This window comes from Sceloporus undulatus, chromosome 6 (genome assembly GCF_019175285.1).
Source record: "Sceloporus undulatus isolate JIND9_A2432 ecotype Alabama chromosome 6, SceUnd_v1.1, whole genome shotgun sequence".
Lineage (NCBI taxonomy): Eukaryota > Metazoa > Chordata > Lepidosauria > Squamata > Phrynosomatidae > Sceloporus > Sceloporus undulatus.
In genome coordinates, this window is record NC_056527.1 from 74586297 (window position 1) to 74611785 (window position 25489).

The 25489-nt window shown below is 38.6% G+C and overlaps 1 protein-coding gene across 4 annotated transcripts in view; it reads left to right on the forward strand.

The window, feature by feature from the left end:
• The window catches only part of PTPN3 (protein tyrosine phosphatase non-receptor type 3), an 80713-nt gene extending 59053 nt beyond the window's left edge, over positions 1–21660 (forward strand). For all 4 annotated transcript variants that reach the window (XM_042472323.1, XM_042472322.1, XM_042472325.1 and 1 more), the window contains 9 exons: positions 203–359; positions 3930–4093; positions 5510–5600; positions 6887–6948; positions 10297–10443; positions 11994–12122; positions 14019–14164; positions 15797–15932; positions 19205–21660. In XM_042472323.1, the coding sequence (XP_042328257.1) occupies positions 203–359; positions 3930–4093; positions 5510–5600; positions 6887–6948; positions 10297–10443; positions 11994–12122; positions 14019–14164; positions 15797–15932; positions 19205–19282 (1110 nt within the window). In that variant the 3' untranslated portion in view covers positions 19283–21660. The remainder of the gene's footprint in view (positions 1–202; positions 360–3929; positions 4094–5509; positions 5601–6886; positions 6949–10296; positions 10444–11993; positions 12123–14018; positions 14165–15796; positions 15933–19204) is intronic.
• The last annotated feature ends 3829 nt before the right edge of the window (positions 21661–25489 follow it).

Genomic DNA, 25489 nt, shown 5'->3' on the forward strand with positions numbered 1-25489 from the left:
ACCTATTTCTCGTTTGTTAATTTAGAAACTTTGTATGCAGCATACCAACTTTTCAGTAATTTCTTGATGTAAACACAGCAATTTTCAAGATAATAACATAGTTAACTAATCATTTCAGACTGAAAATTCAATTTCTAAGAGAGAGATCTAAGAGCCGAGAAGGTTTGTAATACTGACACCATTTTCTTTGTTTTTATGGCAGTCTGATAAATGCATTCCAAAATTACTGGAAGGTGATCAGATAGTATTAATCAATGGCCGGGACATCTCTGAACATACCCATGACCAAGTAGTGATGTTTATAAAAGCCAGCAGAGAATCACATACAAGAGAGCTTGTGCTTCTGATCAGGCGGAAAGGTAAATACATATTTTGGAATTGGTATTATGGTGGGATCAAGCTATTTAAGAATTTAATCCATTATAGATGTGGCCAGAATTATTATCTGTTTCTTTTCTTTTCAAATCATTCTTTCATAAGTCAGTTGAAATATCGAAACCCTACAGTGTAAAGTCGAAGGCTTTCATGGCCAGCATCCATAGTATTTTGTGGGTTTTTTGGGCTATATGGCCATGTTCTAGAAGAGTTTATTCCTGACGTTTCACCTGCATCTGTGGTTGGCATCTTCATTTAGCTATTATTCTGGTCTTCAAATGGGAATAAAGAGATATGTATTAATCTTTCAGTTTGAGAACTTCACTGCTGTTAATCAGACATCACAAACCTAAACCTTCAACAGGAATAAATGTCAGGAATAAGCTCTTCTAGAAATGTCATGAGTAAACTCTTCTAGAACATAGACACATAGCCCAAAAAAACCCACAAAAAATTAAGGAAACCCTACACTTGGCTTATAACCCAACACTTATTGTGTTGGAATCTCACAGTAGACAGCTAATTAAAGTTTTTGTTTTCATCTTTATTAGAGTTTGAGAGAGTAAAATAATGGGGTTGCATAGAAGAATTGTGGTAGGGAGTTACAATGGTGCACCCTATGTGATCTCAGAAGTCTGCATCTGTCCAGTAGTTTGTGGTGAATGTTCAAGTCAGGATGGATGCCTCTTCTGGAAGAGTCCTGTTTACTTTTAAGCGTAGCTAGAAAACATGTAAGCTTGTGACTCTGTCCATATGTGTGACTGGAGAGAGAAGGAGGATAGACTGGTTACTTGTAATTTAAATTTTCAGATGGTCATCTATGCCATCAACCCACCATCTTATCCTGCTTCAGATGAGCCCATTTGATTTTTTAACACTGTGACATTGACATGGGAAGTCAATGGGAAAATGGAAATGAAATTTGCAGAAGAATTAGTGAGGAAAGTAGGTAGCTCTCACATTTATCCTATACACATTTTATAAACTTGAGGGACACATGAAATAGTATCTGGGCATTTACTAATTAAATAGAGTTGCAGGAGAACAATAACAGTAATAATATGACTTTCAGAACTTATGTTCTTTCTAGGAAGGTGAGCAAATTCAGCTCTTGCGGGATAAATAAGAATGTTTCCATTGCAGAAAGCCTAGAAAACTGTTTCTTTGGACTGGAGCGTGGCTTTGGTGCGGCGTCTGGACTCTTAGGACACATGCATAATTTAAACAGCATACCTCCAAAGTGACCCGAAGCAGTTTTATTTTGGCCTGTCTGTATGGGGCCTTTGTTAGTTTGGATGTGCTGATCCCTTCCCCTTTCATTGTGGAAATTCCAGCACCTTGTAAAATGAGACAGCAATGATATTTAAAGATTAGGAAAGCTCAGATAATGGGTTTCGCCAAAGGGACTATATTGCCCATATACTAGCCCAGAAAATATGTTTATTGGGCCAGTGTTCAGTTCAACATGGGGACCCTGTTGAACAGCAGTTGTGATGAAGGACTGCATTGATCAGTTAAAGAAATATGAGCCAATTTGTCTTTGTCTTGGGTTTTATTCCTGTCTCCCTTATCCACATATGATCAGTAAACCATTGTGTGCACCTGTGACTGCATTTCATTTTGATAGACCTTTGAGCCTGAGTTGGTCTTACAACTGAGTGGTACAGGACCCTGGAATTTTTACAATAACCTACTGAATATTCAATATATTCATAGTATACAAATGGGGAGAAAAATATCCCATCTTCAGTTTTTTATTGTTCGGAGCTGCAGTGCTCCAAGGTATTTATTTTACCAAAAATAATTTCCCCTTTATTAGGGCTTGATTTTGGCAGTTTTTCATATAAGACAAAGTTATTACTTGTACCTTTCCCCACTGAGACAGCATTTGGACAAAGCAGACAGACATACCTTTTTCTCCACTATATAGTTTTGCTTGCCTCAAGATAAGAGATGCAATTTTCAGTTTATTTTGTTTTTTTTCCCCCCCCCCCCCCCCCCGTTGTCAAAACATCTTCAAAGATTCTACACTTTTGAAAGTCATTATCAGAGCAGGCAAAAATAGAATTGAAAATTACCCCCCCCCCCACTTTCACCATTTCCCTGTGCCAGGTAGTGGCTAGGGGTGGCTGAAAATCATCTGACTGTTTTCTGACAGCCAAATACACAATTATATAGGCACTGTCTGGGAGCTCCTGAGAACCCCCTGGAGATATCAGAGGGTGCCGCCATCATTGTGCATCTGGCTACCAGAACATAGCCAGACATGTAGCATCCAGTGGTGGTTTGGGAGCAGCCAAGGATAGTCCAGCTATTTTCCAATAGCCGGATGCACAAGATGGATCCTCTGGAACCTCCCAAGGGTCCTCCAGATGTCCCAAAGAATTATGTAATTGTTGTACATTCAACTGTCAAAACATAATGATATTCCGATAATCCTCAGATGCCCCCTACCATAAAATAGTGAGTTTCTAGTGGGTGGAAGGAGCGGAGATGCAGGATCTTGGAACTCAGGTTCCTCATCAGGATCTGGGCTTTGGCCAGGATTCTCTTAGTCATGGTTTCTCAACAATGGAGAAGCTCATTTTTCATTATCTTCCCCAAAGTCTTTGAATATTATTTCCATCCCTACTCAAGACCTCTAGCCTATCTGTTGTAGGCTCAACACACCTGCTGCTCTTGCTCTACTTACAAATGACCGCATATAGACACTTAAGGTTGGAATAAAAAAAGGCCTGAACATTATTGGTTACAACTGCAAAGAGCTGCAGAGAGGCTTAGTATCCACATGGATCTGGAGTTAGCCATTGACCCACATGCTTGTTGGCTGATCAGCTAACTAATAGTCTCACTTGGCTGCCAGGCATGCACCCGGGATAGAAGATATTGGCATGCAGTACTGCATGGTTCCCCTTCCAGCTGAAAGTGGGCAAAACCAGATGCTTCTGAGTGGGAAATGACCTTTGCTGCCCACACTCCCAACATTCCTTAAGGAGACCCTCTTGCTCTTCTGATAGGTGTGCAAGTCCTATCTCCTTCCACATTCATCTGGATCCTGTAGTCAAACTGCCCAAAAATGTTGTGACAAAGTGCACAAAATACATGTTGCATAACACTTTAAGAGAACAAAAAACAAAGAGAAAGGGGGCAGATGAAGCTCCAGGGCTGCCTGAAGTTGGACTGCCTGCTTGTATAGTGCACCACTCAATCAGAGTGAAACCTGCAGGCAGGCTCTTTTGGTCCTCCCCACCAGCCATTGGTCTTTACTTCCCATTTACTAGTGTTCCATGCTCCTTCTTGAAGCCTGTGCAAATTATCTGGACCACTGGGAAGGACAAACAAGCCAGCATCTGTGATGATGCCACTGCATCCTATCACCACAGTCCACAAAATCACCTCATAGCAAGCTATGGAGCATTATTCCCATTATGTTCAAGAGCAGTACCTACAAGAGACAACTTTTTAAATGTCTGTCTATTTTTATGTACATGTTGTTGGAAACATCTAAATATTTAAAAATTAATGAAGATCTCTATTTGCCCTGTGTGTTTCAGTTGTCCAACCATTTGTTGAAAGCAAGTCAGAGGATGAAGCTGATAGCCTTAACTTCACACAAACAATTCTTCCTGCATGTTCAGAATATGGTGAGACCCTAGAAGAATCAATGGAACAACTGAAGAAAGGGCTAGAAAGTGGAACAATCTTAATTCAGTTTGAGGTAAACAGCCATCACAGTATTGGTTCCTTGCTTTGAATCCAGTCTTTCTGCATAAGACCCAGAGGAAGCTGCCAGATTCATGGCTGTTCTTCTTCCAAGGAGGCTCTTTCAGTTGTTATTCTCCTTTTCATTGGTGGATTTCTACTAGGGGTGAAAAACTCAAGTCTCAATTTTGTTACGTTACACTTAAATCTCACCTGAATTCCTGTCACATTTTTGATTACCAGCAGGTTGTATGGCTTTGTTTTTCTTCCCACATCTATATACATTTTCCATACATATTTTCCTTAATGTACCCATTACTGTTTTCATTTCTCTGACTTTACACATTTTTGTATTCATACTTCCCATTGACTAAACCAAGGGTCTGTGTATTTTGCAACTGTTTGTATTTTAGCTGTTTGCAATTTTAAAATGTGACATTGGTTTTATGCATAATTTATACCTCACAAAGTTTGCAAATGTGTGGTTTTTCAATGTGAAGTTTGTTTTATCTCTCAATATATCTTGGAGTAGTGTGAAATTGATGCCTTCGCTGGAAATTTTGATTCCAGCTAGATTCTTTTCCATTCCTAGTTTAGAACAAATAACAGTACCATTAAATAGCAAGCAGCTGCACTAGGCAGTGCCTTACAATGTAAGGGGAATAAGATAATATCTTTCACTGGGTTCCTAAAAAGTCTTGATGGTACTAGTTGTACACACATTCCTTTCATTTGGTTCTTAAACATTGGGTTTTTTAAGCTCTGGTGTTGGTTCCCACCAAAACCCCTTCCCATTTTAAAGCTCTGATAGCTATGTTTTAAATGAACCTTTATGCTTAAAAGAAACTTTCTGGTGGCCCTCACCCACACCTACTAGATTTTTCTCACCAGATGCAGCATTCCTTCTGTGCCACATTGATATAGGCTTTGTTCAAGCTGCTACAGGTGGTATTTTGGCTATAATACCTTTGGTTGGAGTATTTTTCTTTTAAATGTATTTTTTTTAATGTATTATAATAATTTCAGATTGGTTTTTATTTGATTTGCTTCTCAACTGAGCTAAATGCTACGTCACTAAGTTAGTCATTTTTGAATCATAGAATCATAGAGTTGGAAGAGACCACAAGGGCCATCCAGTCCAACCCCTTGCCTTGCAGGAACTCTCAGTCAAAGCATCCCCAGCAGATGGCCATCCAGCCTCTGCTTAAAGACCTCCAAGGAAGGAGTCTCCACTACACTCTGAGGGAGTTTGTTCCACTGTCGGACAGCCTTTACTGTCAGGAAGTTCTTCCTAATGTTGAGGTGGAATCCTTTTTCCTGTAGCTTGCAGGCTGCTAACTTGTGTAAGATAATTCTCTCGAATGTGTATCAAGATTGAAACCTTGCTGTTAACTTAAATTATTTATTGAAAAAAAATCTTACTTTCTTCCAGCAACTTTACAGAAAAAAGCCAGGATTAGGTATTACCTTTGCAAAGCTACCTCAGAATATGGATAAGAATCGGTACAAAGATGTTCTTCCATGTGAGTATTAATTATATAAACCTTCATTGTCATTCCTTCAATAAAAATATAGGTAATGCCATCTCTGTCGCTTTTGGAACAAGATGGGACACCCCTCCCTCCTTTCGAGAAACCTAAAACAAAATGCTAAGTACTGAGAGAACTGAAATATAGACTGTTGAGGGTATCAGTTGATGCAGTGAATGGAAAATTGAAGCATGTGTGAAAATTGGCCTATTTAGATTAGGAACAGGAAAAGTGTGCCCTTAGAGCTTTTAATATGGCCATAAGGAAAAAGAGACATGCACCCAACCTGATCCAGCACTCCTTGTAGACTGAAAAACAGAGGGAGGGAAGCCCATTCCTGAATTTAAGGTTTGTATTATTAGCAGAAGTAACTAAAGAGTTAGCCCTTGTGCCATTCCTCAGCCTTTCAAGGGGCAGGCATGAAATATCCCATTACAGGGGCAGGGGCAGGCTCTCCTTGGCTCTGGAATTGGGCCAAAGTGCTGATCTGCAAAGATTTGAATGCTATGTGTATCCTGCCCTTATCCTCACTAACCTCCTACCCCAACTCTGGAGAGCCAGAAATTTGTATTATAAGACTTCTGTTCTAGGGTGGCTACAGCCCTGAACAGAAGCCTTTGTTGCAGGTTTCTTCCTTCTTACAGCATATACTCATGTATAAATCTAAAATTGTAGTCAAAAAAGTGACCCAAAAAACCTGGGTCGACTTATCCATGGGTCAGTGTATATACTGTACTTAAACTCTTATCAAAATAGAAACTCTCCCCCTCTCTGAGTAGTGAACGGCGAGAGCTTAGTCCATCCTGGGAGAAACTAAAAGAAGCACCAGCTCCCTCTGCTCCCTCCATTGCTGCTATGCTTCTGGCCTTTATAAATCCTAGGTGGGAAAATGGTGGTGTTCTTTGACATTGTTTTGCTTTGCTTTATCCTTTATATCCTTGTTACATGTCTTTAAGTTTTACCCTCAATTTATCCACGGATCATATCAAAAGCAATATCAAAAGTTGCCCTCGACTTATACATGCGATCGACTTTTAGACTAGTATATACGGTACATTTATTATCCATGTAATGTTTTTATAAAGTGACTATTGATGCACTCCATTGTCTTGTCTGTCTTTGCTAGCCAACAAATTGTTAATTTCTTTCTTTTCAAACAAATGAACTATCCTCTCTCCACAAGGTGATTTAAGTGTGGTTTCCGCCCCCCACAATGTGATCTGTAGTACTTTTATTCATTCAGCTTAATTACTATTCCTTACTTATTTTTCTTCCAACAGATGATATTACCCGAGTGGTATTACAAGGAAAGGAAGATTATATAAATGCAAATTATGTGAATGTAAGTAATACAGATGACATCTGCAGGAAAAAGGAAAAAGAAACTCATGTCTAAAACATATGACCTTTTTACAAATTTAGTAGTAGCAAAATAACCCAGATACCTTTGTGTACACAAAACATTTGCATTTGCTAATGAATTGGAAGATGAAAGCCAGGAATTATATTTACTGCTATATGTATAAAAAGTTTCTCCACTAAAATGATTAGGAAGTTATGTGTTGGATAACGGGATAATCTCTCTCTCTCTCTCTCTCTCTCTCACGCACACAAACACACACACACAGATATATAGATATATACTTTTTTATAGTTAAGCATCTCTAGAAATTAGCCAACAAATCATTTAAGAAGATCTAATACTCCCTCTTTTATGCTGCATCTACACTGCAGAAATAATTCAGGTTGACACCACTTCAACTATCATTTCTCAATGCTATGGAATTTTGGGAATTATAGTTTTGTGAGAGTCTTGCAGGAAGTCACATTTAATGATGCAACTTCTTCGGCCTTTAGAATTGGTTTTTAACACATTATCACTTAGCCTGAGAATTTGAGAAAGAACAAAAACATCAAGTACTATGGCTCCAATCCAGTTAAAGAAAGTAGTGATCAGGTCCATCTTAAAGCAATGGAACTTGAGTTAATTGTGTTTAACTCAGTGGTTCCCAATCTTTCTAATCCTGCGACCCTTTAATACAGTACATGTTGTGGCGACCCCCAACCATACAATTATTTTCATTGCTACATGCAAATATGTGTTTTCCGATGGTCTTAGGCGACCCCTGTGAAATGGTCGTTCGACCCCCAAAGGGGTCCCGACCCACAGGTTGGGAACCACTGGTTTAACTTCTCTGTTATTCTTGAGAAAAGTGAGGTCTACAGTTCCCTGTAGTAGTGAACCTAAGCCATGTTTCAGTTCAGTCCTCAAGTAGTTACATGTCATGTGAACATCCACACCTAGATAAAAAGGTGAAATACTTATTCAGGGTGGTTGTAGTAGATGTCTAAAGTTAGCCAGGACTTATTGGACTAGCCACTGATCATGATTCAATAATGTGAGACCCAAACTGAAGTACCTTCTAGAAATGATAGGTGTCAGTTTATTAGGTATCATCTTATCTGAATTGGCATCTAAAATTCATCCAGATTTGTGTTTTGGAATGTATCTCTGAACATCTGAAAACACTGTTATATCTCACTCTGTATTTCCCCCCATGAATCTAGGAATTCTGTAAAAGGCCAGGATGGAGAAAAACAATCTTATCTCCATCATCAGCCATGGAACTAATATCTTTTCTCTGCTCGACTTGCTTTTAAAACTCAAATGGTGACACTCTTGGCAAAAATTATCCATAGAAAACCTTTTTTGCTTAATTTCCATCCTTGTTTTAGAAGAGAGTGAGAATTATTCAGGTTAAAATAACTGGATAAAAACTGAGTAGGAACTTGCCTGCTTTTATTAACAGACAAAAATTGGCATCTGTTCACTTGATAGTACCATGCTGTAAAGATAATAAATGATTGCTGATCTCACAGTGTTGGCCCATGAAAACAGGCCTTTAAAATCAGCATTTTCTCTATGATTGAAAAGAAATACATGTGAAATAAATAAATTAAAATGAAATACTAGTTTTTATAAACATTTCATAAAATGATTTTGTGGAAAATTATGCATCCAACTTTAGACTTGCACAAACCAAGTAGAATTTTTGACTACTGAAAAATCATTAAATTCTTCCAATCTCAAGCCATATTGAAATCATCTAAAAAGCTATTTTCCATGCCTCTTTATTACTTGTGGTTTCTTCATTTTATAAAGAGTTTTGCTAGTCATGTAGTTCTTGCCTAGTTCTTTATCACTTGACATTTGGTACGTCTTCATATTCATTAAGCATGAAGATAGGAAGAAGTATTTTTCCCCAGATTAATTAATGCTGGAGGGCTTCGAATGCAATTGCTTATAAAACTTCATATATGTCAACAATCATCAACAGTATGCATAACTGGTACATACTATTTAATACCCTACTGGTGATCATAGAATATTCATTGACTTTTTTTCTGTGAACGAGAACTTTGGAGGGAAATAATTGTGCTGCTCTGAACAGCATAAAAGGACTTCAAAAGATACTGTTTTATTTGCCTCAAACATAATTATGATTCTTTGCTAATTGTTTTCTGCAGACCTTTGACAGGTTGTGAGGGTGGTCACAAAATTTTGCTTTGGTGTTTTTTTTAAACTCCTTCTGAAATAAAAGTATAGGTGATTGTGGGAAATGCATGCATTACTTCCAAAATCTGTTAATTATCAGCATATCCATGCCTAAATAGATTTTAACATTACATTCCGATGCACTAAAATAAGTTTCTTAGATCTGTGGCTATTGCATCCATGTCTGTATGAAGTCCTGTGTGTGAGCATCATGTAGAGGTGAGGTGTTTTAACCATGACAGTTCACCATGTAGTTGTTGTGAACCATCTCAACAGGACTCAGTAATCAAGCTATAAAGATCTCTTTGCACTCCAAACTGAAGCATATTTTGGAATGTAGATTAACGTAATGTAAGTTGAGCCAGTCCTGCTTCATAATAGCAACACTCCATGGGGGAAGTAAAAGCTTGGCCATACCCCCAATGTGGATTGATCTTTAGACCAATGATGTCCAAACTCTGGCCCTCCAGGGGTTTTGGACTTCAGCTCCCAGAATCCCAAACCATTGGCCAAGGCGGCTGAGGCTTCATTCTGAAGTCCAAAACAACTGGAGGGCCAGAGTTTGGACATTGCTGCTTTAGACATACTGTTTCTTTTCAGTCTGTTGCCTAAAGTGTTGCCCACTTTTGTAGCAAGAGGAAATCTGCTGGGGGCTCGAAGTGAGAGGCTTTCACATGGGAAACTGCTACACAGAGTTGACAGGGAGCTTGAAGATTATACTGACCAACTACTTTCATGATGTACAATCTGCAGTGCAGAATGCAAGTGCAGCATCATGAGTCTGTCCTTCAAAAAAAAAAATCACTATGTGGAGTGGATTGCCATAGAGGTGCAATTCCAGGTAGACATCTTAGCAAATAGATGTGATGATTTAAAAGAAAAACCTATAAGAAACTTTTATTTATATTAAAGCATATCTAAAATGGCCAATCTCATGTATTCAGATTTTCAGTTCATTTTTTATCCAGTTGTCTGTATATGGGCACTATGATATTTGAGGGCTGCTTAAAATTATTTCTGTTTATATGTGTATGTGTCTCTATATTTAGTCAATTTGCATTTGTTAATCACATATTTTTCAAAGAATTTTCTAATGAAAGCCAAGTTTATGTAGAGCTTTGTTTCTCCTGGTAGATGGAAATTTCTTCCACTGGCATTGTCAACAAATATATTGCCACTCAAGGCCCTCTTCCACACACCTGTGTGCATTTCTGGCAAGCGGTTTGGGATCACAAATTATCAGTAATTATCATGTTGACAACTCTAACAGAACGAGGGCGGGTAAGTAGAATTTACTTGCTTTTCAATACATTCTAGGCATGTGGAGGTTTGTGTAGAAAGACTTTCTAGGTACCGTAAATTGAAATGTGTTTCTGAAGTTGGTTTCTTCTCTGTTCTTCAATGTCATTCTGTATTTTTCTTTTTAAAAAAAATTGTAATATGTTACAACTTGTAAATATCAAAGACTTTATATTGACAGTCAAAATCATAAAATAATTACTTTGGATGGTTTAAATAATTTATATCTGACTTTTTCACACAATGTCTAAGGTACTATACTCATGTATAAGTCCAGAAATTTTTTGTACGTTTTTTAAAATTGTTTTCCCTTTCTTCCTCCTTGAGATCCTTTATTACATACCTTTAAGTTTTACCCTTGACTTATCTACAAGGCATATCAAAATCCATAATTTTGGTCCTAAAACCTGCCCTCGGCTTAAACATGAGGTCAACTTATAGCCAAGTATATATGATAGCTAAAAGTGTTTTCAAGAAGAGTAGTCTGGGAATCTGACATGTGCACTCACTCCCTCATCACTCACTTCTAGCAAAATAAACCAAGATATCCTGGGATAATTAAAAAAAACTAGAGCTCTGCAATAAATTTAACATTCTAAGGCTACATAAAGAGTCTGTTAAAAATAATAAAACTAGCATCTAATCAGATTTTATTTAGCAATGAACAATCTGTCCACTTTACCTTCTCCTACATGATCTAAAAAAAAATCACAAACTTTCTGTCAAGCTTATGAAAAAATGCAAATATTAGAAAGTTCTTTTTAAAAAATGAATGAAATGAAATCCCTAACTATCTACACTGGCCAAATTAAATTATTCCTGATATGGAAAAAATGACGTTCTCCCTGCCAACCTAAACATGGGACAATCCTATTCTGAATCCTGAAAGCAGGACAGAAGCTGCAAAGGTCAATAGTAGTAGTAATAATAATAATAATAATAATAGGATTTACAGTATTTAAATGCCGCCCAATCACTGGGAATCTGGGCGGCTTACAACAGAGGGGATAATAGACGGTTCTCTGCCCTCAGGCTTACAATCTAAAAAGACACGACACAAAAGGAGAAGGGAATGTTAGGGGAGAAGAGGTTCAGGTCCAGCAGTTCTTCTCTCCCTCTGAGGCCTGGACCAAGGCAGATGGACTGGAGGGAGGGCTCTTTTCCTTAATCGAGGCTGGGCCCAATGGCATTGAACCTGTCCTTTCGCTCCCTCTAAGGCCAGAAGATAACAGTTAGAAGGAGGGAGGGGGGATCTAATAATAATTTGACTTTGATTTCTGAAGTGTCAAAAATGATACATCTAGCAGCCCACTTAGTTTATATTATTCTAAACACTAAATGTGGTAGTGGAGTGCCATTGTGTATCTGCCATGTACTCCCATACATTACTAATCTTATATAACAGATGAGAATATTACGTAATGTATGTAAACTTTTAAGATGTGATATCACATAGGAGATGTGAATACTATTGTATGAAAAACCAGAATATCCTTTTGAGTTTGTGTTTTTGCCCCCCCCCCCCATCTTAGACTAAATGTCATCATTATTGGCCTGATCCTCCTGACATTGTGGAGTATGGCAACTTTCGCATCAAATGTCGCTCTGAAGATTGCACCATTGCTTACGTCTTTAGAGAAATTCTTATTACAAATATTGAAGTAAGTGGTTGTTCTTTTTACTCTTCTACCAGAAAAAAAATACTTTTTGATATGTGTGTTATGTGTGGTGTGCCTATTTTGCCTGGGGCTTCATCTAAATACGATTGTGCATGGCCCATTGATTAAACTGCTATTCCTAATGGCAGATGAATTCACAGAAAGGATTAAAGTCAATTTAACTTCCTAGTTATTGTTTTTTTAAAAATGCATTTTTGATGCTTTCCCATCTCAGGAAAAAGATGGGCCATAAATCCAATAAATAAATAAATGTAACTCAGCATACTTTTAAATTTTTGTCCTGTTCTTAATTTTGTTTTCAGGACCCAAGGTGGTAGGGGTGAGTGGGAAGGTATGCTTTTATAGGGCTAGATATTTGAGCACAACCCTCATTCTCACAGCAGTCACACAGTTGATAATAAAATGGTAACATACCATTTGTAGAGCAGCTGTACCTCTTCTCATTATCACTCCCATTACACTCTTTTCCTGCCCCCTCCCTTAACCCTGCCTCCCTCCCTTACGCCCTACCCATCATGCCTTTATGGTTTTTTGGGGGGTGGGGAGTTGTACAGTCCCTTCTCTTGGGTTGCTTGTCCCACACACTCCATCACCATTATAGGTCTTCCTTTCTGCATGGAGAGAAAATAAAAGTTTCCTTTAAGCATTTGCTCTGCTGTCTGAAGCTGTGCTCTCCACAAAATAAAAATCCAGCCCATACTTTAGAAAGAATATTTTATTAAAACTAAAGGAAATACAGTTGTTAAGGTAACATGGCACATAGGCAGGCTCCAGACACCCAGCTTCTGCTGCACCTCCTTTTCCGTTTCTTTTTTCCCCCATGCAGTTTTGTGCTGCCCTGATCTAATTTAAAAGCTAAAAAGTGAGAAAGAAAATAAACAGTAAAAAATCATAGAATCATAGAATCATAGAGTTGGAAGAAACATCAGAGTGCTTGAGAATACTGAGGAGGGGAGATAGGGGGAGAAGGGGACAGTGATATTACATATCTGGCAATTATGCAATTGACCAGGAGAGGAATTTTGCACCTGGACACTAGTGGAGTTGTGAGGTCATTCATGAGTTTTCCCCATGAATGAAAAGGGATGGATTAAGGACAGGGCAGCTACAGGGCAGAGAAAGTTTCGTGCATCAAGTATTGCCAAAGCTGCTTCTTTCCCAGTGGTATCGTGGTTTAAAAGGCATGTGCAGTAATGTCCGACATCAAATGGTAAGGCATCGAGAAAACCGCTACTCTCCAGCTCCATAGCTGATTTGTTTTCTTGTGCAAAAAGGCAACAAATTGTAGATCATGCTTGAGTATGTTTATAGAATTTGCTACAGCGAATCTGAAGTAGTCCTAGAGCAGAACATCAACATTTGAACACTGAGTTGCTACTGTGATCCTTCCTTTGTATTGAACAGAATATATTGTTTGCACTGAGTCTCAGGATTATGCTTGTCACTTCTTTGTATTCACTGATGTAGAACCAAACAAACAACATATATTCTGTAATATTGGAGATAGAATTCCATAAAATGTATGATACAGCATATAAAATAAATTGTAATTCAAGAACCACATGACTCACATTTGGTGTAGCCACATTCTATACTGGTGTCGGAAAAGCACAGCTCACAGAGCACATATGGCTCCAAACCTCCCACCTCTTCAAAGTGTGGTTTGGTAACAGAATTTATAAATGATAACATTTGGTTTTTTTTCCTTGCTTCTATTGTTATTTTGATATCACCAACACTCAGCTCTGTAATCTCAGAACTCTGAACTGGCAAACATTTCATATTTTGAAAGTATAGTCTGGAGGGTTGATTTCAATTAAGGCTGTTTTTAAAGCAATCATACTGATAACTTATGGTGACTATATTTATTTATTTCAGACAGAGGAGGAACACACTGTTACTCATCTTCAGTATGTGGCATGGCCTGATCATGGTGTTCCTGATGATTCCACAGCTTTTTTAGAATTTGTCACCTGTATGAGACCAAAGAGAATAGAAAATGAGCCAATTCTTGTTCACTGCAGGTACTGTAAATTATTGTATATAATAATTCCTGACTGAAAACTGTTCTGGGAGAATTGCTTGGGGGCTTTCAAATTCATTTGAATTGGTAATGCTGAATTGGTAATGATTTTCCCAAAGGAGATAAAGCTTAGCTTATGACTAGTTGTGCAATTATGTGTGAGAACTTGTTGCTTTAAAAGGAAACTAATAACCTAAGAAGAGCCCTGCTGTGCCAAACCAAGGATCTATCTACTCTACTATCTGATTTCACAAAGTGGCCAGCCAAATGTCCTTATGGAGGTAACCATGAAGGCCATAGACACTTCCATTGTTAGTTTCCAGCAGCTGACATTGATGACATGTTGTCTTTGGGTTAGATGTTCCTTATAGTCATTGTGGCTAGAAAGCATTGAGAGGCTTCTTCTCCATGAATTCAGCTTATGCTGAAAGCCGTGTGACGAAGAGTAAATGGCACGTGCGCTGCATTGCATGCACAAGCCCCATTAGTTTCAATGGGGCGCAAACACACATGCAACGTGCCTTACATGGTGGGGTCCAGAACGGATCCCCGCGTAAGGCAAGGGCACACTGTATATAAAATTTACTGCCACAAAACTTGGGATGATACAAGCTTAGCTGATTTTGCATTCATAGAGGATAATGCTACTATTTGAATGGCTACTATTTAGTTGTAGGGACAGATTATTCTATTTGCTCTTTGGCCCAGTGGGCACCCTTGTTTTTTCTCAGCAGAATTGCTCTCAGGGAGTGTTCACATGAGCTCCTAAAAGTGTCCACCAAGAGCTGCCAGCTTTGATAGCCTCACTTCTCTTTTTCTTTTTATCGGCTGGGAGTGTTCTGGCAAGATGACAAGAGTATGAAGCTGGCTAAAATTCCTGGTTAAGCACTTGGCCTAGTTGTTTTTAATGAAACCATATATACTCAACTATAAATCGACGTCATGTATAAGTCAAGGTCAGGTTTTGTGGCCAAAATTATGGATTTTGCCATGACCTGTGGATAGGTCGAGGATAAAACTTGGAAGCTCCTTCAGTGTGTGTATGTGGCAAGAGAGACTCTCATTGAGGCCTTTCTTCATCCTTTCCGCTTTCGTTTCAGCCAGACGCGGGGGCAGGAGAGGGACACTTCAACAAACAGCAATATCAATCAATCACCCAGGACTCTTTCTGCTTGGCTCTTTCTTGCTAAACTCCTCTCCACACCGCATGGGGAAATCTGAAAGACCTGCTATCACATTTCCATTGTGACACGTAAATAAAAGACCTGGGATTTTGTGGTCAATTTTTGAGCATTTTTGAGTCCTCCTTTACAGTGTAGGTTAAAGATAGGCCACATTGGATTTTTCTTTCTCTGTGAAGTCTTCTCAAAATAAAAATACCAAGCACACCAGTAAAGAAGACTAAAACCATAACTTTAACCATCAGTCCTTAAAACATGTCTGATTTCCACTTTTTTTCTGAGATGTAGAAAGTACCCATTGCAAGTGTGGTTTTGAGTGTTTCATTGTTTGCAGGGTTCTTTGTGGTTTCAAGAGTTTTCTGACATGAAAAAGTATTAAGGTAGTAATTTGATTTCAGGATAAAGCCACTGCTTTGGCTTCTTTATGCAGTATTGTTGCTTATCTCTTACAGTGCTGGAATAGGCCGGACTGGAGTATTGGTTGCTATGGAAACAGCTATGTGCTTAATTGAAAGAAACCAACCTGTTTATCCACTGGATATTGTACGGAAAATGCGAGATCATCGTGCTATGATGGTGCAAACATCAGTAAGTAAGACAAACAGAAATCTGTTTTATGTCTGTGTGCTGTATGTCCCAGCTTCAGTATATGCTGCCAGCTACATACAGTATTTCAATTTCAGAACAATGTGTTATTTTACAAAAATTGTTTCTTTGCAAGATTGCATTTTTAAAACTGCATTTTAAGATTTGCAACTGGAATATTGGGTATGCCTTTAAGCCTCAGGAGTCTCTTTTGCAAGTAACAGAAATGGATCTAGATTCATCCCCAATTAAGGCAAATTACAATCTGCTTTTTCAGGGGATGTTCATGCCACCCGGAACAGGTAACAAGCCTATTTCTCAGACTCAAAGGCTGTACACCTACAAAGTCTTACCAAGATTCATGCTAGATGTATTCACCTTCATCCAGCCCATTATTGGTTAAGGATCTGGCACAGTTTTACCTGATAGGCAGGTAGAGTTTCATGACATAAGCATATTGATGACACTGTATTCCTAAATTGCTTGTGATGTCCCCAGTGGCTTCTTAGGAGAGCAGGTTTGAAACAGAATGCAGTAGGAAAGCTGACAAGAGCTGGGGAGTGTCCATGTGGGGTTAAATAGTCTTTAGAGAATGAACTTGAAAATGTTGCTGATTGTCCAAATGTAGACAGGATGGAAATAAAGCATGTTCATATTGTGGCCAACCAAAGAATTTAAAAGTCAAAGCAGAAAGTGCATGAGGCACCGTCACATTTGACTTCTAAAGCAGGAGTACCTCTAAAATGAGGAAACTGCTGAAAAAAGGAAGGATAACTCAAAAATACTTGGAGATTATTCAGAGCGCAACAATAATGGAGGTTCATTACACTGTCTACCAAAGGTTTAGGAAAAGTAGATAAAGTTCAGGTGGTCACCAGCAAAGCTGATAAGCAACTTAAAGGAAACTAGAGAAGAAAGACATCCTTCAAAGACAGGAATTTTGTTCAAACAAGTAGAAGGAAAGGAATCTAAATTTGCACAAAGAAAGGGATAGCTGTCAATAAGGACTGGGGGAAAGGATTTTGAGAAGCCTGTAATTAATAACATCAAGATCAACAACAAGCAATTATTTAAATTCATCAAAAGCTGAAACCAGCTAGAGAGGCATTTGGCACATTTGATGGGAATGAAGTTAAATGAGTAGTAAAGGAGGATAAGGGCCTGAAACAGACAGGGCAAAAGTGCCACCTTGGGCAGAATTGGGGGCATGGCCTACAGATGATGCATGCCCCTGGATCAGGCTGAAGCTGTGCTGCGGCTGTCTAAGGCTGCCCAAAGCTGGCTGCAAAAGGAGCACAATAAAAGCACTCCTGTGGTGCAGCCAGCCTCAGGACCACAACATCTAGTTGCAATGGTCCCACGCCAAATGGGTAGTGACCAGCTTTGACATCTGCAAGCTGCCAGTCTGCTTGACCCCAAGGAGACTGTAGAGAAGTTAAAAGAAAGATTTGCAACTGTTCTCACTGCCAGAGGATCTGAAACAGATACCTGTACTTGAACTGATATTATCGCAAAGGAAATCTGAGCAGCTACAGCAAATAATAATGAGTTGAAGGTCTAAAACTTACTAATTTCTTTTTTAAAACACTAGCAGGCCCAAGTCTGTCCTGAAATTCAAATATGAAATTGCTATTCCTCTAACTAAAACATGCAGCATATCCTAAAATTGACCATTGTCCCAAGGGAACTGAAGAATGGCCAAAGTAAAACTAAGGTTTAAAAGAGAGGTGGGTGTGTACTTTTGGCTACTAAGCTTAATGTCTGCTCTGGATAAATTTATGGAAAGTGTTATTAAAGATAAACAACACTTTCAGTGTTAGCATATAGAGAGACAAGCCTCTTTGTAATCAGCCTGGTTCCTGCAAAGGAAAGTCCTGCCTCATTAACCTTTTAGAGTTTTTTGAAAGTTATGGACAGAGGTGATCCTCATGATTACTTGGAAAAGTGATTTAGAAACAGGAAACAATGAGTAGGAATGAGTGGTTAGTTCTCTGGAGGGGTGATTGTGAGCAGAAGGATCCCTCAGAATCTGTATTAGGACTGGTGCTTTTTAATTTGTTCATATGTGATCTGGAGTTAGGGTGGTGTGAGGTTTGTTGGTTTGTTTGTTTTGTGAGATGGCCAGGTTTGCTTGTAGCAGTACGGTAAATTATTTAGGGTGGTAAAAGCTGCATCAGACAGAATAAAGTTCTAAAACAAAGTCTCATAGCTCGGGGAAAGGCAAATGAGATTTGATATAAAATTATGCCTGTTAGGACAATAAAAACCCACAGAGTCTTATTCAGGTATTGCTCATTTGTAGGTCAATTGCGATGAAGCTGGAAAAAGCCACATACCCAGTTTTGTAAACCCAGTCTGCCCTTCAGAGTCCACAGTTTTCTACAAAAGAACCCTTGAACCTAGGTGCAGCCACTTCTGTTCCACATGATCAGAATAAAAACAAAGAGTTTGGTGACACCTTAAAGGCTTAGACTTTGGATAATGTTAATCTTTAAGATGTTTCTAGACTGTTGTTTTGCTGTAGTAGAATAACATGGGCACCCACTGGAAATAATCAGATGGTTTATTTATCTGGGTGTCCTATTATGGAGAGCCCTTGTGTTTGAGCATCTGCTCAGAGGTACCTTTGCAAGAAATTATATTCAGTGCATAGACATCCAAAGGTAGGATCAGTTGGGATAGGGTCAGGAACATGCTGTCTTTCACATGTATGCCCTGCATATTGATAATTTGTGATTAAAGCTTCAAGAGATATTTATAAATAATAAGTATAGCTAAGACCATATAAGCCTTAAAGATTTTTCAGTGAAAATGATAGTTTACATAGAGTTGAAATTTGCCACTTGGCCTAAATGGGAGGTGGGCTGCCTTTTTCCTTTTCGGCTTCATTCCCACAGCATTTGTCAGGCTGGTGAAAGGCAAGACCAGACCTAACCAAACATACTGCTCTTTTAATTTATTTATTAATCTTACCCCCTGCCTCTCTACTGCAAAATATCACTCCCTGTCTTTTCTTTGTACTTCTTTCACTCTTATGCTGCTTGTAGTTCTGTCTCTTATCTCAGCTTCCTGTCTCAGCCCTTGAAATCCAGACTTGAATCACTTTGAAAATTCATCTTAAAGGCCACATAACATTGGTAATGCTAATATAACTTCTTGAATCCATGAACGATGAAGATAGCATAGCTGAACATTGTATTTTTATATAAATCTTATTTAACTGAAGCTTATTTTTTAACCTTTTTCCTTTGTGTGTATGTACGTCTATTACACAGAGTCAGTACAAATTTGTCTGTGAAGCTATTCTTCATGTTTATAAAGAAGGAATTGTTCGTCCACTGGATTCCAGCTAGCGTAACTGTGAAGAACACAAGTTCATCTTTCTAAAAACACATCAATGAAGCCTAGATCATTTGCAGTTATAAATTATATCGGAGATCAACAAGGCTGTTGGGAAGAAAAAGCAAGCTTGAACTTTGGCACTTTAAAATTGTGTAGAAAATGATTGAACTCTGTAGTATATATATAGCAAACAGGTAGGCTTGCAAAGACATGGGACATGGAATGTACAGTCGTGGAAAACAAGGAAATCTTAATATGCCCACTGAATGCACCTTTTATTGCCTTAAAATATTTTTCATTAGATGGTTCTATAAATATGGTGCTTACCATGGTAAACTGGAAGAGACCAACCAGCAATACCAGTGGAAAAGCAACGAATTATTGAAGAATTGTGCCTTCTTCCAGTTGAAAGCTGAATACTCCATCATAGCTCACACCAAATTGGACTGAATCATCCAATACAAGGTAGCACTGACAGTATTTGTTAGCTGATCAGATATTTTCCTGAGTTAGAATGCCAAGGGTTGAAACACTGATGTTGTGACTTCTATAAATCTACATAGATCACTACCAGAAGTTCATAAACTGAGCACAGATTGCATGACACACAAAAATGTATGACTTAGGTGAGAGATAAAAACACTTGTGTGTCTTTCCTTGGTTATTTGTATGTGTTCTTTGTGTCTCTGTCACTTTTCATCTTCTGGTTTGTTGTTCAAACTATGGAATTATGATGTTTTCAAATTCAGTTTGTATGATGTACTCTTCGTTTCTACTGGAGATGGCAACTGATTTTTGCACATGGCTACTGAAGCTTCTTTATTGTTAGTGTTTAACCCAATTCTGGGGTCCTTTATTGCCGAAACAAATATCCTCTTGCTGCTAAAATGCTCAAATGTCTAAACACTGAGGTTTTCCCCCTCTATCAAGAGAAAGTCTGTATACTTTAATTTTGGACCAACCCTTCCATTCTATTTGCAGCATCATTGCTAATGCAATGCCACTCTCTTCTGTTTTGCTTCCAGCCACACTGAATGCTTGTATCACAAGCTTGGGTGTGATCTCAGGTATATGTCTTTATATTATCCTCCCATTCTCATTATTAGCTGTAGCTGCTTCCATTTGGAAATAGACATTAGTGTTGGCCTATACCAGAAAGAAGGGCTGTCCCCACAACAGCAAAAATTATGGGACGTAGGAGCTGCAAGGAATCTTCATTGAAAGATCTGGGGGGAAATGGCTGTTTAGCTAGAAAGAGGAAAACTCTGGACTGGATCTAAACTTCTATGAATGGAAGGTCTGGGACAGGGTTCTTCCCCATATCTTATCAAATTATTTGGGATCCTTTTTGCATCTGTGTTTTCATGGGTCTGGCAGGGCTGCCATGGAGAGGTTGACGTGGAGATTATTGCCTCAGAATCTCAATTGCATTCACTTAAATTTGGATTCAGCCTACTTGATTTTGTCCCTCCAGAGGAGTTGTGGTTTGGATTGCTTATTCAAAAGTATGTGCCACTACCTTGAATGAGACTCAATGCCTAGTAAGTGTGTTAAGCCTTAATTCCTTGATAAATAATTGTACCTGCAGCTTGGGGATTTTACCTGTGTGGATACAAACATTTGCATGGTGGCAATGTAAAAGTCAATGATGTCAATGGCTTAGAAGTAGCAAGTACATGACAAAGGTAAATTCTGAACAGACCTTTCTATATGGTGTGAATGAGATGTGGAAACAAATTTGAGTGAATATAATGTGAGAATTAATTGTATATTGATAATTTACTTTAAGGTATGCTGGTCTCAGTTTCATTTCAAAGGAGAGAATTGAAATAAACAACCACTGTATGGTGTTTTAAGATTCTGTTCTAGTGAATTATGCTGTGTTAAAGCAAATGTTCCATAAGAATGTGTATGTTGTACAATTTTCGTGTGTGTCAGGAAAACTCTTTAGAAAAGTAAGAAACATTGGTTTGGATCCAGACATAGTGACACATAGAGTGGGTCCATTGAACTAAACTATGATTAATGTAGATTTCTATAACTCTGAATATGACTAAGTTTGAATACAGTCAGTTGAGTCTATGAGTGATAAGCTGCTTTTTGTTTTCTTATGTTAGTAAGTAGAACTGAACTACAGATGTATTATACAGGCCAGGTGATGGGAATGTCTCAAGAGCCCCTTCTCGTCCTTTTTTTTTCTTATCTGGAGTCAAAAGTGATTTCAAATTGAATGTAATATTTCATAAATGCTGATATTATTTGCTCTGAAAATCTAATCCAATGATTTCGTTGTTTTTATGTTTTGTGTGTTTTATTTTAAAGTGCTTGGTACAGTGACAGAATGGGAGGTCTGTGTATGCAATTAAAAGGGTGATGAGTTACAATTACAGTTTTCTCCTTTGTTCTGATTATTTTTCTGTTTTATTTAACCACTGTGATCTGGTGGATAAAATGTGACTACTGCATTTGAATTCAGGGTTCATCAAATTTATTTTCTGATCAGTCATCTTTTATCTTGTGCAAAACATTGTACAAAAGTCAAAATAGCAAGTTACAAATGCTGTATTAATTTCTGCATTTTGGGGAACAAGCATATTCCTGTTGCATCCCTGCTAGAAGTATTGCATTTACAAAAAGAAGTGAAGAGTATTGTTAGAATATTAGAGTTGGGTATGGCACAGATCAGTGCTTGAATTTACAGTAGTTATATCTGCTTCGTGAACAGTTAGCATTGTCTGTAAAATTATTTTCAAATAGTGTAATAAGAACAGACTGTATTTTGAAAATTGAAACGTAAATACAGGGACATTCTTCAAACTTTTAAAATCAATCCAGAAAATTTTCAGCCCAAGCTAGTTGGAACCGGGTTAAATTTTCTTACCTCACCTGACTAGTCACAGTATTTTTAAAATACCTGCCATAGTATTTTCTCTAAAATTTTGTAATATGATGTCTCTTTTTGATTGTTCATAACCAGAAGCAGCTTTTGCAGCATGCCTTCCATGTACTGTAAATGTTAGTTTTCAGGAACAGCTATCTTATGTAGTGTAGTGTAGTTTTATGTCATGTAGGGAGAGTTATATAGTAACTGACCTTGGGCTACTGAAAACCTATCACCAGATCACTGGAAGCATTGTTTAGCACTCTCGTAGTTTCTGACATTTTCCTCAGACATATAGTAGGCACATTTTTGGAATCATAAATATTATATACAGAGCATATCTTGGGTAAATATTCAGTTATTCCTCAATCTTCAGAACATGGAAAGGAATGGTAACTAGTGGAGCTCCAAATATTGTTGAAGTGCAATCCCCATGATTCTCACCATTAGCCGGGAAAGTTGGAGTTTATGGGAGCTGCATTACCACAACAATCACCAGTTGCTCAGCCCTGGAACAGGATATGGTAAAGTTAAATAAAATGATGGTAACTATTTTTATTTTAAAGTTTTCTAGCATATCAGTCTCAAAATTGTAACAGGTGCTGGAGGAAAGAAATCATACATCTTAAAAATGCCATCCTTTGAAGCGCTTTTATCTAAATGACTTAACCACTGCTCAGTCTTGTTCTGCATTTTCTGTATGAAAATCTAATTTCCTATGGTAGCCATGACTGGTATAAGAAATAGTTCATATTCTCAGGTATCAAATGCAAACTTAGGCTTCACAAGATCAACTTTATGGGGAAAACAAATTGCTGAACACCTTTGCCGTTCGTTAATAATATATGGATTTTCCCCATGTCATATTAAAAAAGAACAGAAATGCAATAAACCAAATTAAAATGTATATTTGTCTAAAAAACATTAAAAATTAACACAGGGGCAAAACAGACCAGCAGTAAATGCCAAGTTGGGGGTGGCCTCTGAGCATGGCATTTAGACACCGCACACTTTGATGCCACCCCCTCGCCACTAGGAAGCTGCATAGCTGACTGCATGTGCAACGGCTTCACTGCGTTTTGGTGGCATGGCATTTACACATGCCAAAAAGTTGTGGTTGTGGCAGCAAGGGCGCCCTTTTTCTGTTCCAAAAGGAGCGTCATTTTGTCACTTCTTTTTTGTGCCAGAAAAATACCAGATTGAGGCTGGAGCATGTGGTTGCTGTGGCCCCAATCCAGCTGTCAAAGAGGCGGTGTGACGCTGCCCTTTTAGGGCTGTCTGTTTTGGCCTATAGTTGCATTTTATTCTGTGCTGTTTATAGCATATAAAATTAAATTAGTCTTTCAGAAGCCACAAAATGTTGAGCTGTAATGTCTAAAGTATGCTTTGGAGTGTGTTTTGGGTATAACATGTTTATGCGTGTGTGAAAGAGAAAGAGAATAATTTCATTGCTGATATACACCTGAGGCATGGAAACTGCAAAATGCATGTTTTTATACCTTTTTATATACTGTACACCTTCTACAGAAATTAGGTCCTCAGAGTGGCTTACAATCGACTCCCATAAAATAATACAGCAGTATTAACATCACAGTAACAAAAGAACATTGTCATAGTATGTTTATTCAGATGAAATTGTTTAAAATTCTTTTAATCCAAATGTACTAAAAAAGACATATAGCCAGATATCTCAGTGTGCAGAAAACTGTTTGATCAGAGCACTGTCAATATGAAGGTTCAGTTCTGCTTCACCTCTTAGTAACTTCATCCATTTCCTCCTGATGATCAAAGGATGTGGACAGGCTTGTACTGGAAGAGACAGTTCTTCAGTCTTCTCTGAGTTCTGAAACAAAGTAGGACTTTAAGAATAGGAATATAACTTTTAATTGGGCTTGCAAACTGGTAGTCATATTCATTGCCAAGAATTTGGAATGGCAAGGCCACCACATGATTCTATAGTTGCCCTACAAGTTTGAAACTAGTTGTTGACTAATGATCCTGTCCATATCCCCATTCTGTATAAGCTTTCCTAAAATCTAGAGTGTGTTTCTGACTGCTTGCCTTCCCTTTTCAATGTATAACAAACTTCAGGAGAACATGATCCCTCCTAAGGATTCTCTTCCACCTCTTTTAGTCGTCTTTGTAGTGGCATAGTGGCAGTTGGGGAATTCTCACAAGGTTTGGGTGTAGGGCATCATTTATGTGGCTTGGAGCATCATTTATGACAGACAGTCTGACTAGTGTGAGGTGTTAGAGCACATGGTGGTGGAGTAGTGACAGCAAAAAGGAGCTTTGAAATGTGAGACCCTGCTTAAGCTTTGTGAGCTTTGCCAGGAATAGATTGGCAATTTGGAGTTGCACTGCTGCTTCTGCTTTCTTTTGTCCTGATCAGACTAGCAAAAAAGATGGGAGCATCGTAATATGCTCAATATCACGCAATAACATGAAGATTATCACACGACATCGCAGTTATCCTGTGAATAAAGAAACATTCTAGTGCTGCTTTTTTATTTACAGGATTTTCAGGACTAGAATGCCTCTTTATTCACAAGATAATTGCGTGATAACTGTGACTTCATGTGATAATCTTCGCATTATTGCATGATATTGACCAGAGCATATCGCTATGCTCCCACCTTTTTTAAGGATGCAGGGATTCTTCCTCCTGTTTATTCCCAAAGCAGAAGGCTCTTGTTAGAATGGGAACTAGCAGCCTCCAGCTTCAGGAGTGGAGTGCAGGAGGAATCTGGGGATTGTTTCTCCTCTTAATTCCCAAACCAGAAGATTGTTGTATCGGTGGGAAACAGCAGCCTCAGCTCCTGAATCAGGAAGTAGAATTTACATAGCAGTCTTCTGCTTTGGGAGTTCAGAGGAGGACAAATCCCATGTTCCTCCTGTACGCCACTCCCAAAGCTGGAGGCTCTTGTGTCACTGGCAGACAGCAGCCTTCCGCACACTCACTCACTCCCTAATTGTCCTGCCTGCTTCCCCTTCTCTTATGGATGGAGCCAGACTATACAAGGAGGATGGAGGAACCCAGAAAATCCTGCCCTGCTCCTCTTCCTTCTTCCAGAGGATGTTTGAAGCAGAGAAAGGGCAGAGAGGCCTCATTTGCCCCATTGTCTGGCAACCCCTTCTCTTCTGAGCTCATGTTATACAAAGTATGTTAATGCTGCACCCTGTTTTTTCGAAAGGGCAGCCATTCAGGGAGCAACAGTGAAGTCACTAGTGTGGTGGTCATGGTTTCACCTTGCTTATGGTATCACCCTATGCGGCCCACACCCTGTAAACCCTCCCCCCCCCATGATGCCTCTGCCACAAAGCTGGCACAAGTGAG